At 38.3% G+C, this 18,839-nt stretch overlaps 1 protein-coding gene across 6 annotated transcripts in view; it reads left to right on the top strand.

Moving 5' to 3' along the window:
* Positions 1-18,530, top strand: part of LOC143040971 (uncharacterized) — a 33,707-nt gene extending 15,177 nt beyond the window's left edge. For 2 of the 6 annotated variants that reach the window (XM_076212418.1, XM_076212417.1), the window contains exons 2-3: positions 6,154-7,336; positions 9,427-10,007. In XM_076212418.1, coding sequence (XP_076068533.1) covers positions 6,171-7,336; positions 9,427-9,496 — 1,236 coding nt within the window. In that variant the 5' untranslated portion in view covers positions 6,154-6,170 and the 3' untranslated portion in view covers positions 9,497-10,007. Of the gene's footprint in view, positions 1-909; positions 996-6,153; positions 7,337-9,426; positions 10,008-17,244 lie in introns of those variants that run through there. The other 4 variants (XM_076212420.1, XM_076212414.1, XM_076212421.1 and 1 more) reach the window with 4 other exon arrangements.
* Positions 18,531-18,839: the final 309 nt, after the last annotated feature.

The following is an 18,839-nucleotide window of genomic DNA, read 5'->3' as shown; positions in this document are numbered from 1 at the left end:
ATAAGAAGGGAAATGACAGAGCAGGTGCTGGCGACATTGTGGCCTTACCAAATTAAATAAGTTGGAGCGACCGTTACTGGGATAGCAGAGAGATTAATTACACTGAGGTTTAGTGTATGGATATAAAAAAAAGGAAAGTTGGTTAATTGAATTGGTCTTAGGATAGGTTAGGTTAGTCTTTGCAGCAAATCGTGAGAATATATATATATATATATATGTTCCCCCAGGTGAATGAAATCACCTGGCGGCAGCCACAAAACACGAATATAACTGAAATGATAATCGATGTGGGTTTAATATTTTATCATCTGTGGTTGGTTTCTTTAGCTGAATAAAATCGCCCACCGGCAGTAAAAATTAATAATCACATATGGACGCCAAAGTTCTGTCGTCGTTGATATTGGTTTTCAGCACTGAGAATGAAAACGTCTCCAAATACATACACAAAATATAAAAATTTGTTTGAAATGTGTACTCATTTTTTTCGCTTTCTTTTTGCTCCTCAGATAGCGTATTTTTTTCTTCCTTTTATTAATATTTTCTTCTATTTTTATTATCATTTCTTCTCTTTCGTTTTATGTTTCCTTCTTTATTTTCTTTTTCTTTTTAATTTGTTGTGTTTATTTATATAATAATATTTTTTCTTTTCGTAAATTTCTCCTTAGACGGGCTGACCTCCAAAGTTGCCGTCTTTTTTTTTTTTTTTTTTTTTTTTTTTTTTTTTTTTTTTTTTTTTTTTTTTTTTTTTTTTTTTTTTTTTTTTTTTTTTTTTTTTTTTTTTTTATATATATATATCATGAAACCGCCCCTGCTTGCTATCACCACTTGGTTGTCTTATCTTAACTGATAAACGCGATAAGACAATTGTTTTCCTTATTAATGAGTGTCCCAATGCATGCGATTCAACAGTCTGTGTGTGTGGTGAGACAGACATTTTCTCTATCGACGCAAACGATTGAGGGAGAAGAAAAAAACGTGGAATAAACAAACAAAAGGTACTTAAAATCTTTACATACATTCATATGCTCTTGTAGAGCATTTGGTATAAATATTAAGTTTAAAGTAGAGTATTTGGTGTAGATATTAAGTGTATATACACATTAAAGCTTTGGGATAGAGTGTAGATATATAATATGACTATTTTTTTCTGTGTCGAAGAACAGAGCAAGCCAGAAAAAAATAGAATAAATAGTAAATAAAAGGTAATAAAATTGCGTATTCACATTCATATTCTACGTAGAATATTTGATATAAATACTAAGTCCAAATATATCGTAACAGACCTTACAAGAAAACCATTAAATCAATCATTAAACAATCATTTATCAATTATTAAACATGAAATTAAAAACAGTCATGCATTTTTTTGTGTTTATGAATTTCCAAAAAACGACAATAATGTATAAATGGTCAGAGGATCACTTAATCGGAAAAAAGTTCGATTCTTTTAAATCGGGATCGAAGTGTCTTGAAACTCCTTTTCCAAAGATTCCAAGAAGTCATAGGTGGAAAAGCATCCGGGAGGAAGCGAATTCCAGAGCCTCCCAGTGAAAGGAGAGAGAGACAAAGTGTACTGGTTAATTGACAAAAGTGATGAGACGTTTTAAGAAGTTTACAATAAGAAAAAAGGAAAATACAAAAGAGGGTTCTATGATCTTCGAAGGAAAGGTGGGGGGAGTGCACGCAGTTACAGAGTCCTAAGGAATATACATTCATATTCCAAAGATTTTTTCCACCTGACAAGGGTGGTAGCCCCCCTCAAAAAAAAAAAAAAGGCATAAAAACCACTTCCACCCATTCCATCCCCAACATACTCTATTCTCCTCCACCCCCTTCCCTCCCTCTTATCTTGGCACCTCGTGGATGACCGCTCATCCCTGCATCTTGCCCTCTGCCCTGGGTCAGAAGCAGTGTCGCAAGACACACCACATCCACAGCAAAGCCGCTTCATTAAATCGGCGACCCCTCCATCCCCTCATGCAGAAATGGAGAAGACAGGGAAAAATCTTTTCGGGCTGCGTCAATTTATTTCTCACACATGCTCCCTCACCCCCCATCCCCCATCCACTCTCCCTCATGCATCATAGCATCATCCATACACAACCATTCTCCATTCACTCCTATCTGTCCTCTCCCGTCCTTCCTCAACAGATATTCCCCTCAAATCCCAATGCCCCTTTTACCCCATCCATCCATCTCATTCTTGGTCGCCCCCTAATGTTCATTCCTTCCACTTTTGCCTTCTACACCTCTTTTACTAACCTTTCTTCACTCAATTCTTTCTATGTGTCCAAACCATCCTAATACTCTTTCATCAACCCTATCTCCCAACTCACTTTCCACCACCGTTCTCCTCCTCACCTCCTCATTTCTCACTCTAGCCTACTCAAGTATCTAAAACTATCCACTTTCTCCAGTCTCTCTCCCTTAATACCTCCATTCTGCTGCCACTTTCTCCCCTTGAACATCTCATCATCTTACTTTTACTCACATTTATCTTCAGCTTCCTTCTTTCGCATACCTTCCCAAAGTCTGTCACAAACTTCCTCAATCCCTCCTCTGATTCTGGTACAAGCGCAGTATCCTCAGCAAACAACAGCTGGCTTATCTCCCAATTTTCTCCATTTTCTTTAATCATCTCCAATCTCCGACCCATTACCCTTGCATTTACCTCTCGCACCACCCTATCCATGTATAAATTGAACAGCCAAGGCGACATAACACATCCCTGACGAAGTCCTACCTTTACCTCAAACCACTCACTCTCTCCATTTCTGATTCTAACACAAGCTCTACTACTCACGTAAAAACTCTTGTTAAAAAAGTAGAAGGTTTTGGGCCTAGTGTAGACCTTATGGTCTCTTGCAGTCTCCTTCATTCTTATGTTCTTATGCTCAAAAGTAATGAGAGGCATACTCCATAATGGTCAAGAATACACACTGTAATAGAATCAGTAGCCGCACATGTATGTATGTTTAAATTATTTGTATATACAAAATGTTTTTCAAGGTTTCTAAGAATTTAGAATACTTTGGTCCAGGACCGCAAGAAACTGACGCTCTTATCCTTTTGGAAAATCTCGCGCGTGCTCCAAAGGATATCCAACAGGACTTTCTCACCTTTCTCACCCTACGTCTGGTAGGAATAATCCTGTCAGCGGCAGCTCTTCACTAGACTTCTCCATGCGTCTCTATCCTCATAGGTCTCTTTTTCTTTCACTTCTGGTAAGTTTGTGTCTCTTCTTTCTAAAGCTTCTTCAACACCTTTAATCCATCTGGTCCTGGGTCTCCCTACAGGTCTTTTACCTGTGGGTACCCATTCCAGCATTTGTCTTGGGTACCTCCAATCTTCCATTCTCATAACGTGTCCAAACCATCTCATCTTCCACTCTTCTATTAAATCCAACACTGACATCACTCCTATTTCCTGTCTTATCCGCTCATTCCTTAATCTATCGCGTCTTGTCACTCCTCTTATTATCCTAAGGGCTCTCATTTCGGCTGCTTGAATGCGACATTTTAATTTGGTGTTTAGGGACCAAGCTTCACTGCCATATGTTAACACCGGTCTTAACACTGAGACATAAATTGTCTTCTTGCATTGAAGTGGAATGCTTTTTTCTTTTAATAGTGGGTACAAAATATTTAGGGTGTTGTTATATTTTGTAATCCTGCTGTTTATTTCAGTCTCCTGCTGGTTATTATCACTGAATTCCACTCCCAAATACTTAAAATGTTCGACCTGTTTTAATTGTTGTCCATCAACTTCGATTCTTCCCTCAACTCGCCTTCTGTCGACACACATTACTTCCGTTTTTGTAACATTCATCTGCATCCTGTATTGTTTTAGCACATCATTCCATATGTCCATTTCAGTTTGTAGATCTTCCCAACTGTTTGCAGCTATAGCTATATCGTCAGCATACGCAAGCACCAGTGGGTTAATATTTCTCTTTCCTTCAATATCTTTAATTATCCTATCCATGTACATTATAAACAATAATGGAGATAGCACTCCGCCTTGTCTAACTCCACACTTGACCCTAAACCACTTACCGTCTCTTTTCTCAGTCTTTACTCTACTTTCACTATTTTCATATAAACTCTTGATAGCTTTTATTAGACTCACTGGTACCTCGTATTCATAGTGTTCAATAGCTTGCCATAATTGATTTCTTGGTACTCTATCGAAAGCCTTTTGAAGGTCAATAAACCCAAGGCATTTATGTCTGTCCCACTCCCAACATTTTTCCATTAAGATTTTTAGAGTAAAGATATTGTCAATTGTTCCTCGTCCTGGTCTAAAACCACTCTGAGATTTTTTTTATTTTATGTTCAACTATGCTTCTTAATCGTTTTTCCAAAATTCTTTCATAGATCTTTCCTGTGTGTGATAGTAGAGAGATGCCTCTATAGTTTCCACAATCTGTTTTGTCACCTTTTTTGTGTATTGAACATATCACCGCTTTTGTCCAATCATCTGGGACTTGTTTATTTCTCCATGCTATATTTATCACTTCTAACATCCACTCTAGTCCGGTGTTTCCCATTTTCTTTATAATTTCTGTTGAAATTTCATCCTCTCCTGGTGCTTTCCCATTTTTCATCCTTTCCACGGCTACTCTCAATTCTGCTTTTGTTATTTTCCATTCATTTCTTCCTGTGTCTTCCACTTCGCTTTCCACTTCTCTTTCCCTCATACATTCTGGGTTGTACTCTCTTTCATCTACATCTTGTCCTGTGAAGTTCAACAGATCCTCAAAATACTCTGTCCATCTTTGACTAATTTCTTGTGATTCTGTTAATAGATTATCATCCTTGTCTCTTATAGAATGGGTTGGTACCGTATTTCCTTTCCTATACGACTTTGCAAGACTAAATATTAGTTTCCTTGTCCCATTCATATCTCTTTCAAGATCTTCTCCAATCTTTAACCAGCTGTTTTCCTTTGCTTTTCTTTTTATAGTCTCTGCTTCATTTCTCCTGAAGACATATTCTTGCCTATCCTGAGGCCTTCTTGTCTTCATCCAAATTCTAAAGGCTTTATTTTTCCGTCTTACCGCCTCTTTTACTTCTTCATTCCACCAAGGGGTATTCTTTTTCTTTCTTCTTCCTGTTGTTTTCGTTTGTAAAACATCTTCACATGCTTTCTTTATGCCATCTCTAAACTTATTCCATTCAACTTTTATATCCCATGTATCAGGATCTATGTAATTCTCTTCCACTTTTTGGGCAAGTTGTATTGCAACTTCTGGGTCGCTTAACTTTTCAGTTGCAAAACGTTTTCGTATTGGTCCTTTGTCACTTTTAGGTTGTATGAAGTTTATTTTTCCTATTACCATTCTGTGATTGGAGTCACATGAAAGTGAAGGTATCGACTTGACATCATTAAAGATAGTTTTATTATTGGTTATTATCATATCAATCATTGATCTATAGGTATATTCCTGTCTCTCATAATTCCAGCGATACCATGTCCACTTGTGCTCGTCTTTGTGTTTAAAATATGTGTTCATTATAGCGAGATTGTTCAAAACGCAGAAATCAAGTAGTCTTTCCCCTTCTCTGTTTATATCTCCAATCCCAAAAGCGCCCACAACATTGTTATATCCGTCTCTGTCCACCCCGACGTGGCCATTTAAGTCACCCATGATAACGGTGTCTCCGTTTGTTAAGTCCATCTCATCTTGTAATGCCTGGTAGAACTCCTCTTTCTCCAGAGCTGTCCTTCCTTGTTGGGGTGCGTATACTTGTATTATTTTCAGAACTCCTTTGTCCATTTTCAAGGAGAAGCTTACAATGCGTTCATTGATTTGATTTGTGTCTTTTATTCTATCTACGATGTTTGGTGAGATGAGGATTGCCACACCATGTTTATTTACATTACCTCCACTATAAATTAATTGAAAATCATGATGGAGCACTCTTTTTCCAGATCCACTCCAACAGGTTTCACAAAGTACAAGTATTGTTATTTTCCTTTCCAGGACCGCAAGAAACTGACGCTCTTATCCTTTTGGAAAATCTCGCGCGTGCTCCAAAGGATATCCAACAGGACTAGCAAATTATTTTAATCAGGGGATTTTTGAATACAGCTATACAAGTTAGGGAACATTTCTTTGCTGCAGAGTGATTGTTGTTTGGTGCATTTCAGGTGCTGAAGTTAACTCGATGATGGCGTCGCCTGACTATCCTCAGCCGGAAATCCTCGAGGTCTTTGAGAATCTTGATGGCCACTGGCTGAAGGAGTGTTTGTCTTCCTACTACCAAGAGGAGGTGGAGATCAAGCGCTGGCACGGCAAGAAGCCCGAGACCAAGCAGGGCTACCTGAGCGAGATCGTCAACGTCGAAGTGGACTTCGTGTTGGGCGAAGCCGAGAACGAGAAGAGTCTCAGTTTGGTCTTCAAACTCCCTCCTCAAACTGAAGAGATGAAGACTCTGTCTAAACGCGCCTGTGCGCCTCAACGCGAGTTCAACCTGTACACGTTTGTCTTCAGCCCGGGGATGAAGAAGATCTACGAAGAACTCGGGTTCGAACCTCACCTGCCTCAGTTTTTTTACTTGCGAAGTGAGTCCACGTCCTTGACACTTGTGATGAAGAACTTCTTTGCCGATGGCTTTCAGATCTCAGACGGGAAGGGTTTGGAACTGGATCTGGTGAAAACTTACATGAGACAACTGGGGACCTTTCATGCCTGTGGGGTCATCTACAAGAACAGGGAAGGCGAGGAAGTGATGGAGGCCATGCTGAATACTCCTCCAGTCGATCTCTCGTTCTTCGAAGAGGATCTCAAAAAAGGCTTCGAGTACCTCGCTCGCTTGTACGAAGGTCGCCCACAGGGACGGCTCCTTGAGGAGTGGGCGAAGAGGGAGAAGTATCTTCTAGATCTTCCTTGGAAGCACATGACGATGAAGACTTGCGTGCACGGGGACTTCTGGGAGAACAACATCGTCTACAACCCCTCGACACAAAAGGCCAAGCTATTCGATGGACAGATGAGCCACTTCGGAAACCCCATCCAGGACGTTGTGGTCTTTCTGAGTGTGAGCGTCCGGCCTCCGCTCCTGGAGAAGCACTTGTACGAGATCCTCGGGGCTTACTGGGACTCGTACTCGACCACAGTCGCAAGGGGAGGGGTTATGGTCAAGGAGACTTTTGGGGATCTTCTGGAAACGGTGAAGAACCTTTGGATGTATGGTCTGTTCATGCTCGCCGTGAGCATTGAGATCTTCGCATCAAATGATTTTTGTCGGAACGAGGACCTCATGGCCATTGTGGACTTCTTCTATGAAAAGGGCTTTCTAGATCTTCCTTGTGATGACCAAATTAGAAATAAGTAAGTGGAGATCTGTCATATAACGTTGTTGATTTTGGATGAGATATCATGATGGCAGTAATGCTAACAAGAGATTAGAAAGAAGATTATGTGTGTGTGTATGTATATACCAGCGAAAAAGAAACACGGGCGCGACGTGCGATTTCGCTCGGGAAAGTTCCAATGTCGCTCTCGCAAATCCTATAGCAGGACTGCGACCCCCCCCCCCCCCAAAAAAAAAAAAAAAAAAAATCGCTCCCGCGGCAAGATTCAACGTTTTTCGTGCATTATCCAACATTTGGCAATCCCTGAATCCCATCACCATTGATGAAAGGATCAAAGTGAACGCAACTTACCCGTGATCAATCATTGCATTATCAGTCGATATCATAAACGCAACGCATCAATCAACTTTAATTTGTTGATGTACGTACGTATGTGTACGCGGTATAGCTGCTAGAGTTCAATGGCTTACCTAGCCTAGCTTCGTATCAGCCTGCATGCGCGCGTATAATAATACATGTTGACTAGACTCTACAAGACTATTGTTCTACATAATGTCGCTAGTTGCGAATTGCATGTTACCTGTATGCAGGGAAGTTCATTGATTGCATGCAGCTAGCTGCCCAATCAACGCGCTGACTACATGTACAATGCAGCATACCCAATACCACATCACCGCATGCATATGTACACTGTACATATGCAAACTCGCTCGAGGCCTAGGAGGGAAACTGGGAAATCCCATTTATAACCTCGTTCGCGTATTTATGAGAAAACAAAATAGAATCAAATGTTTGGTTAGTAATTGAAAATAAATAAATTTAAGTATAAATATGAGCATTTGATAATTATATATTTAGTTAATAAATATAGCTCTTTGGAGGGAGAATAAAGAATACAAAAATAAAAAATTATTCGTTAGCTAGCTTAGGTTTACGATAACTAGGTCTACGTTCGTACGTCACGTCCATGCCAAACTTTCGATGATTGTACATCATGGAGCAATTTCTAGTGAGGCGAGTGATGATGGTTTGCCCTCAGATTAAGTCTTTTCAGAATCGAGGGAGAGTGTTTTGACGGCAGGAACCGCTTCTGGACCAGCAAAGCCTAATTCAAACTCTACAGGCAAGGGCCAAGGAAAACGAAAACCAGTAAAGCATGAATCTACTATACTCTCGTGGAACCTAGATTGGCAGTGATGGTACTCTAACGGTGTATTGGAAGGATTGTCGTGCATTTCCACCCCCAATCACTGTCGGTGGAAACAGAGGCGCTGTGTCTGCCGATCAGTTTCACCCCTCCTCCTCCCCCCAAAATTAAAAGCTGATTTGTTAAAAAAAAAATATTTTTCATGCACATGAGTAATGAGTTAGCCTTCCAATAGTTTGAAGGAAATCGAAACTGCACAAACATGGCTCTGAAAGTATAAAAAATTGCTCTGGTAATTAAAAAAGTGGCTATGGTGAAAAAAAAGGCTCTGAAAAAAGTATTTTTCCCCTGGTATATATATATATATATATATATATATATATATATATATATATATATATATATATATATATATATATAAATATATATATATATATATATATATATATATAAATTTGTATATATATTTATTTATATATATTTATATATTTATATATATATATATATATATATAATATATATATATATATATATATATATATATATATATATATATATATATACATACACACACATAATCTTTTGGGATATGCTTTGACAAGGCTACCCCCCTTATAAGGGGGAAAAGACCTTTGGAGTATAATTTTTTATGTCTGATTATGTTTATATATATATATATATATATATATATATATATATATATATATATATATATATATATATATATATATATATATATATTCCAGTGAAATTATTATTATTAATTTTTTTTTTACCAGATCTCAATTTCTGTTGGATCAATTCAGACATGCAATACATTGTAAAAAAAATTATATTTGGGGATACAACGTTGATAATAGTTAACTAAACATGAAAAAAATCAATAGGATAAAGTTTAGAAATAACTATAGGGCATTACATGAGGTGAAAGTGATTCGTATTTCTAATTTAATTTTCAGTGAAATAGTCAGGATGATGAATTCTTCAGCGTCTTTCCAAATTAGTAATGTGCCTTATAAAGTGGACTAATAGATTGAATTAGTGGGTGTTGCTGATTTTTTAGAAGATATTTGAATGGTGAGATTTCAACGGACATTTGTCTGGAACTGTTAATGATTATAATAATAATAATAATAATTATTATTATTATTATTATTATTATTATTATTATTATTATTTTCATACTACAAAGTGTACATTCCTGACTTTCAATTGTATGTTATTTGTATTATTTTCTTTTGTTTTTATGCTTTTGTTTTAGTACCTTATCACATTTTTCTTATAACTAATGTTTTTAATATTATTTTCTTTTACCATTGTTGGTGCTCATCTAGTGTTTCGTCAGTCATTCATAATGTAGTTCAACAGATTATTATATATATATATATATAATCTTGTCACGTACTGGCCTTGGTTCGAGTCCTCGGGCGTATCACGCTTCAATTTCTGCATGCGCCTCCACGGTATTTGTGATGTCGATGGCTTAGAATTAAAGTGCACTGTGGTTGATAATATATATATGTGTGTATATATATATATATATATATATATATATATATATATGTATATGTTTATATATGTATATATATATATATATACATATATACATATATTACGCCCGTAAGCGTGCGGTAAGTCTATAGGCCCCGTCACACGACGCGTCAGATCGATGGGATTTGACCCTGACGGTCCCCACAACACACTCAAATTGAGGCGCACGCGGCCCTTGACTCGCGCCACTCTCCTACCAGCAATGGTGGATGGGTGAGGCGCGACAGAAAACTCATCAAACCGCCTCATTGCTGATGTCCTACAAATCGCTGCTCTACTGGCGCCGTGAGGAGAATATTCAACGGAAAGGACTGTACAAGGGTAACGTGGGCAAATGGAAAATAACTTTTACAAAGACAGAAATACCAGCGATGAATAACGTGCGTCATTCATCCATTACTTCGAGACGACGTTTGAAGACGTGACCGTTAAAAGACGCGTAGTGTGATGTTGCCTTTCTTGCCATCTTGTAACATTTTACTCGACCCAAGCCCAGCTGGCTATATTTTTTAACGTAAAGACTTACGCAAAAACTCACTGTATTATAGTAACAGTCTTCAGATAAGAAACTCTGAGAAAAAAAAGAAAAGAAAAAGAAAATGGAAAATCTCTCAATTCATTCCAACCTGAGAAGTTCACCCTTTAGTAACAAGATATTTTTGGAAATAAGTTTAGCCGGTAGATAATTGATAAAAGTATAGATTTAGAACAAATAAATATAAATCATATTGTCATTAATTCATATGAAATAGAAAAACGCTCGTCAGTTACAGAAATAGTTAGGTGACGATATGACAGTTATCAGGATATGCCAAGACTAAAGTGATTTAGTTTTCCAAACGTACAGACTGAAGTGCGCTTTAGAAAAACTTCAATAAAATTATACAGGGACCAATACTGTTATGGCTATACACACACACGCACATGATATATATATATATATATTATATATGTATATATATATATATATATATACATATATATATATATATATACATATACATATATATACCGTACGCAAGTGTGTCAGCACATGGTTATATTTTTTACAAGTACACAGAGGAGATAATAAGGACTGCAGCAAGTTACATGAATAGATTATACAGTTGTCACTTTGGCTCCAGGACGTCCATATATGTCTATCTTCCATACATTTAATTATATAATCGCAAATGTTTTAGAATTTGTCAAAATAAAGTTTCGTTTGTGTACTTGTCTTTTCATGTGCAATGTACAAAAGATATTCACAACTGCGCTTTGCTCCATGGGAATATATGTGTGTGTGCGTGTATATAATATATATATAATAAATATATATATATATAATATATATATATATATATATATATATAATATATATATATGGACATTATGATTAGCTGTCAAGGGGGACATGACTATGTAATTTCTTATTTTTCTTAATACAGTTTTGCTAAATATTCAATGAAACTATTGTTTTATTTGCCCTTCATTCACCATGACCTTTACGGCAAATTCAGATCGTCATTCTGACCTCTGTACGCGCGTCGCTCGGCGTTCGCGGTCGGTTCCCAACGTGGGGACCACGCCACGTCAGTCCTCAGACGACGCACAAGTATCCACCAGAATAAAGCACATAAGCCAAACTGAGAGTCAATCTCCCCCCACGTCACCTAGTCCAGTAAGATACACCTGTATGATACACTTGTATCCTTGTCTCATGCCTATTACTAAACTCTAAATCCCATCGAAACTCCTTTGGTAATAATGAAGATATTATTTTTAATTATGTTTATACATTTTTATTGGATAACATAGTGGAAGGGTTGTTGTAGATGAACAAAAATTGTGCCAACAAAAATAATTTACTCTATTCACTAGTTTGATATTCCATGGGAGTTCGTGCACGCACGCACATAAGAACATAAGAATAAAGGAGACTGCAAGAGACCATAAGGCCTACACTAGGCAGCTCCGTATCCATCACCACCTGTCGTCCCCATCCATAAAGTTGTCTAATCGTTTTTTAAAACAACTGATAGTTTCAGCGCTTACTACATGCTTACTAAGTTTATTCCATTCATCGACCACCCTATTAGTAAACCAATTCTTGCTTATTTCCTTCTTAAATCTAAATTTGTCCAGTTTATACCCATTACTGCGAGTCCTGCCCTGTTGTTTTATTATGATGACCTTGTTTGCATCTCCCTTGATGGCCTTTGGTCCACTTGAACACTTCTATTAGATCACCCCGCACTCTGCGTCTTTCCAGAGAGTGTAAGTTTAGGTGCCTAAGCCTCTCTTCGTAAGGCAAATTTCCGAGTCCATGTATCATTTTGGTCATTCTTCTCTGTACTGATTCTAGAGTTTAAAGGGGAACCTCCACCCCCAGATTTAAGAAAAAATCGAAGAAAAAAAAACAAAGAATTATTTTATTGCATAAATACATAGTAGGGATCTTGCTGCTCTAGATGCTGGTAAAGTGTTTTTATCGTACCACTATTTTTAAAGGGTTTAAAGGGCCTACCCTCCCTCCCACCCCCCTCGGCAGCCACATGGTGCGCACGACCATTGTTTACATACGTTTTGACCATATTTTAATCTATTTTTTTTTTTTTTTTGCGTTTGATGCACTTATAAAGTTTTCTCTTACGTCCGGCATGCACGTGAGTATGTGGTGTGAGGAAGTTCAGGCTGCACGACTGGCAGTGGCCTGATAGCCTAACAAAGTAAAGGACATGTACACGCTAGCTTGCCGCGTTCACTAATTTGCCGTGTGAATTTCGCATCTATTTTTCAGGGAAGAGAAATTTGAAGATATTAGCCATGCCTAGGTTATCCAAACAAAAGGCACACTTGCAGAAGAAAAGAACGTCTACATTAGCAGCTCAAGGGGAGAAAGAAAGAACCCCAGCATCAACTTTGTTATCACCACCGCCACCACCACTAGTACTCCCTCCAGCAGCTCTCTCCCTGCCATCTATATCCACATCCTCAGCACCTGATCCTCTGTCCTCTACACCTATATCAGACACGTTGTCTCTACGCAAACAACTGTTTGCTAACAAGTGGCTACAAGGATGCCTCCTTGTTGCAACACCTTGGGTTTAGAGTCTCAAACCTCACAGTGATGTCCCTTATGCAGCAAGAGCCTGTTCCAACACCAGAAAGGAAACCCAAGAAAAGAAAGAGAGCTGAATCTCAGCAATCAGACTACCTTGCTGGGTCATTCTAGACCAAGAACTCAAACTTTGCGACAAAGAGTAATGTGGCGCCTTATGAGATCCTCACTTTGAGTGAATAATATCCTACACTGTAGGAGGGTGCAAAGTGTCTGAGTTACTTGAAAGATGCAAAATCATCATGAAAATACAATGGGACCTGTTTTCAATGGTTCTTAGGAGGTTCAATGTAAAATTTAGTCAAACTAAGAAAAAAAAAAAAAAACAGCTTTAACACTCGTTTCTGAAAAATGTCATTTTTGATACACAAAGTCTATCTCCTCCCTCAATTTTAAACCGAATTTTGCATATGAGGTCTCTATTGATAGCTAGATAAATGACAAAAAATGAAATAGAGATTTTTTTGCATATGTTAAATAGAATTTTTTTAATAACGTGTCAAAGTAAACATTTTGCATTTTTTTCGATATTTTTTTTCCCTCGGCGTTAAACAAAGATATAAAAAAAAACTTTCTATTTTTTTTTTATATATGTAGAAGATTCTTTTGCTATAAAATGAAAGACATCGAATAAAAATTGTAAGAGGAGATAGGATTTCAAAGAAGCCCAAAAATATGGTATTTTTTTTACGTTTTTATTAAAAAAAAACTACTAGTCAGATCTGAATAAAACTCAAGCTGTGAAGGTTTCCTCAGACCTAGATTAAAAAAAAAAAAAAAAAAAAAAAAAAAAAAAAAAAAAAATAAGCAAGATCCTTCAGAAAAATATTTTTTGGGTGGGGGCTCCCCTTAATAACCTATGCACTTCTATTCGTTACCGTCTTAGCAATGAAACCTAATGCACTGTTAGCTTTATTTCTGGCGCTAATGCACTGCTTCCTGGTTTTAAGGTCCGAACTCACTACAACTCCCAAGTCCCTCTGGCACTCAGATTTGTCTAAAAACGTGTTATCTAAGATGTATCTATTTTTGGGGTTGTGTAGCCCTATGTTTAACACGCTACACTTAGAGATATTGAGGTTCATTTGCCATTTCTCCGACCATGTTAACAATTTATTAAGATAATCCTGCTGACCTAATTAGGCGTCCTATTTTAGCGTCGTCCGCAAACTTACTAACATCGCTATCTATCCCATCGTCTAAGTCATTTATGTACATAAAGAACAACAAGGGACCCAAAACCGAGCCCTGGGGGAGCCCGCTAGTAACATTGCCCCACCTAGATTTTATTCCATTTATGGTGACCCGCTGTTTTCCGTTACTAATCCAAGCTCTAATCCATTCTAACACTTTTCCTCCTATGCCATGGGCTTTGATTTTATTTAGTAGTCTCTGGTGAGGCACCTTGTCAAACGCTTTGCTAAAGTCAAGGTAAATAACATCGTAATTTTCATTGTTATCTAACGCCTTATATACTTTGGTGTAAAAGGATAGAAGATTAGTCACACATGACTTACCCTTGGAGAAACCATGCTGTGAATCACAAATGAAATTATGCCCTTCGATGTGTTCTCTGAGTCTATTTACTATTACTGATTCAAGCATTTTTCCTATAACCGATGTCAAACTGATTGGCCTGTAGTTACATATAGACGATCTATCTTCCTTCTTAAAAACAGGAACAACGTTTGCCTGCCTCCAAGCAGTTGGCACAAAACCAGTGTCTACCAATTTATTGAATATTTCAATTAACTGGTCGCAGATTTCAAATTTACACTCCTTTAAGCATTCTTGGAAAAATTTCGTCTGGACCCGGATATTTTGTAGCAGTCTTTCAATCTGCTTGACTACTTCTTCTTTACTAATACTGATATTAGATAGACTACTTTCTTCATCCTCTCTGTAAATCGGATCGCAGTCAGGTACTTTATCTAACCTCTCATTAGTAAACACCGATAGAAAATAATTGTTAAACTCCTCACTCATTTTTTCCTCCGATTCTATCATGACATTTTCATCGTTTTTAATTGGTCCTATTCTTTCTTTATTTTTTGTTCTATAGAGGTGAAAGAAACCCTTTGGGTTGGATTTTGCTTGACTGGCAACCTTGATTTCATAATTACGTTTCGCTGTACGTGTATTCCTTTTAACCAGCTTTGCCATTTCGTTATATCTTGATCTAAGGTGTGATTCCCCGTTTTTTATTTTTACGTAAAGTCCTCTTTTCATTCCGATCTCATGTTTCAATCTGTCCGTCATCCATTTGGGAGTATTACTATTTTTCCGTATTGACTTTAGGGGGATAAATGTGTTTTGTGCATTAATAATTAGATCAGTTAGATTGCTATACATTTCTTCTAAATCGCTGACCTGACTGTTGGGCCCTCCCCCACAAATGACCTGACCTAAGGTATGCATATTACCTTCCGTGACCCGGCTCTAGGTACCGACCTGACTCTCAGCCCCGCTACAAGAAACGACAATGTTTGAAACGTCCGCATGACATTTCGTATTTAACTTCAAATAAGTTTTTATATTGTCAAAGTTTGCTTTCCTGAAGTCTGGTACTTGAACGTTATTCGTACTTTTTAATTTTTCCCAAATAACATTAAATCTTATTTCTTGATGATCGCTAGAGCCTAGACTATCTCCCACTATTACGCTGCTAATTTGGTGCTCATTATTTGTTAAAATTAAGTCGAGGGTATTTTGTCCCCTCGTAGGATCGGTAATCACTTGTTTTAGGAAATTATCCTGTACCACATCTAAGAATTTCTTCGCTTCATGATCTCCTATTAAAGTTTCCCAGTCAATGTTTCTATGATTAAAATCTCCCATGATCACAACGTTTTTGTACTGGGACGCTCTGTGAATTTCATGAATCAGGGGATCAGTCTGCTCAATGCTGAGGTTAGGAGGTCTATACAAGACGCCAATAATAACTTTCTTATTCTTGCCTATAATCTCTACCCAAATAGATTCCGTGCAGTCCTCTTCCTTCATCGAATTGTTGATAATACAGTTTAATGTATTTTTAACGAAAAGTGCTACACCTCCTCCATTCCTGCCAACCCTATCCTTATGAAAAAACTTATATCCTTCTATTTCGATTTCCGGAAGGAAATGTTTATCAGCCATGTTGATCCAGGATTCAGTAATAGCTATAATATCGAAATTTTCTACGCATGCTTTACCTCGCAGCAAATCAATTTTGTTAATTATGCTCCTGCTATTTGTATAGTAAACCTTAAGTTTATCTTCCCTCCACCTGCTTTGGTGATACTTTTCACAGTCCCTCTCTAAGTTGCTTCTATTGCCTAAACTATATTCCGATACTTCTCCCCCTACTCCCACGTAATCTACCCGAAAAAAACCCTGTAGGATGCCTACTTCTCGCTCAAGGGATTCAGCAAGGAGCCGAAATCCTCTGGGAGACAAGTGCACCCCGTCCCTTTTGTATAGGTGATTCTTACCATAAAAGCGGTCCCAGTTGTCGACAAATGCCCATCCATTGGCCTTACAATGTTTTGCCAGCCTGCAATTCATTGCAATAGCCCTGGAATGCCACATGCCTCCAACTCTACGCCTCGGAAGGATTCCACATACAACAGGAACACCTCCCCTATTTCTAATCTTGTCTAGCGCATCCCGATCCCGCGCAAACAATTCCTCACTCCCTAACTTACCTATATCATTTCCCCCAGCACTTAAGCAAACTACTGGGTCCTTACCTTCCCCTACTAGACACACACACACACACACACACACACACACACACACACACACACACACACACACACACACACACACACACACACACACACACACACACACACACACACACATATATATATATATATATATATATATATATACTTAGACTCACATGTATGTTTAAATAATTTGTATATACAAAATGTTCTTCAAGGTTTCTAAGAATTTAGAATACTTTGGTCTATGACTGCAACAAACTGACGCTCTTATCCTTTTGGAAAATCTCGCGCGTGCTCCAAAGGATATTCAACAAGTTTAGCAAATTATTTTTAACAGGGAATTTTTTAATGCAGCTATACAAGTTAGGGAACATTTCTTTGCTGCAGAGTGACTGTTGTTTGGTGCATTTCAGGTGCTGAAGTTAACTCGATGATGGCGTCGCCTGACTATCCTCAGCCGGAAATCCTCGAGGACTTTGAGAATCTTGACGGCCACTGGCTGAAGGAGTGTTTGTCTTCCTACTACCAAGAAGAGGTGGAGATCAAGCGCTGGCACGGCAAGAAGCCCGAGACCAAGCAGGGCTACCTGAGCGAGATCGTCAACGTCGAAGTGGACTTCGTGTTGGGCGAAACTGAGACCAAGAAGAGTCTCAGTTTGGTCTTCAAACTTCCTCCTCAAACTGAGAAGATGAAGACTCTGTTCAAAAGCACCTGTGCGCCTCAACGCGAGTTCAACCTGTACACGTTTGTCTTCAGCCCAGGGATGAAGAAGATCTACGAAGAACTCGGGTTCGAACCTCACCTGCCTCAGTTTTTTTACTTGCGAAGTGAGTCCACGTCCTTGACACTTGTGATGAAGAACTTCTTTGCCGATGGCTTCCAGATCTCAGACGGGAATGATCTGGAACTGGATCTGGTGAAAACTTACATGAGACACCTGGGGACCTTTCATGCCTGTGGGGTCATCTACAAGAACAGGGAAGGCGAGGAGGTGATGGAGGCCATGCTGAATACTCCTCCAGTCGATCTCTCGTTCTTCGAAGAGGATCTCAAAAAAGGCTTCGAGTACCTCGCTCGTTTGTACGAAGGTCGCCCACAGGGACGGCTCCTTGAGGAGTGGGCGAAGAGGGGGAAGTATATTCTAGATCTCCCCTGGAAGCACATGACGATGAAGACTTGCGTGCACGGGGACTTCTGGGAGAACAACATCGTCTACAACCCCTCGACACAAAAGGTCAAGATATTCGATGGACAGATGAGCCACTTCGGAAACCCCATCCAGGACGTTGCGGTCTTTCTGATTGGGAGCGTCCAGCCTCCGCTCCTGGAGAAGCACTTGTACGAGATCCTCGGGGCTTACTGGGACTCGTACTCGACCACAGTCGCGAGGGGAGGGGTTATGGTCAAGGAGACCTTTGGGGATCTTCTGGAAACGACGAAGAACCTTTGGATGTATGGTCTGTTCATGGTCGCCGATAGCAGTGAGATCTTCGTATCAAATGGTTTTTGTCGGAACGAGGACCTCATGGTCATTGTGGACTTCTTCTATGAAAAGGGCTTTCTAGATCTTCCTTGTGATGACCAAATTAGAAATAAGTAAGTGGAGGTCTGTCATATAACGTTGTTGATTTTGGATGAGATATCATGATGGCAGTAATGCTAACAATAGATTAGAAACAAGATTATGTGTGTGTGTATGTATGTATGTATGTATATATATATATATATATATATATATATACTGTATATATATATATATATATATAAAGAAACTAACTAACTATATATATATATATATATATATATATATATATATATATATATATATATATATACAGCCTTCAAAATACACTGGGAAGAAGGAGCATATCAACAAAGACCAAACTAAGAATATATGATACAATAATAAAACCCATTCTATTATATGGATGCGAAGCCTGGAGCCTGACTAAGAAAATGGAAAAAAAGTCTTTTTGTATTTGAGAACAGTGTACTAAGGAAAATTTTG

Source organism: Oratosquilla oratoria, chromosome 30 (assembly GCF_046742065.1).
Source record: "Oratosquilla oratoria isolate Oo_2021 chromosome 30, ASM4674206v1, whole genome shotgun sequence".
In the NCBI taxonomy this organism is placed as follows: Eukaryota; Metazoa; Arthropoda; class Malacostraca; order Stomatopoda; family Squillidae; genus Oratosquilla; species Oratosquilla oratoria.
Note: the sequence above shows the minus strand (reverse complement) of the source record. Positions and strands in the feature narration are given on the sequence as shown.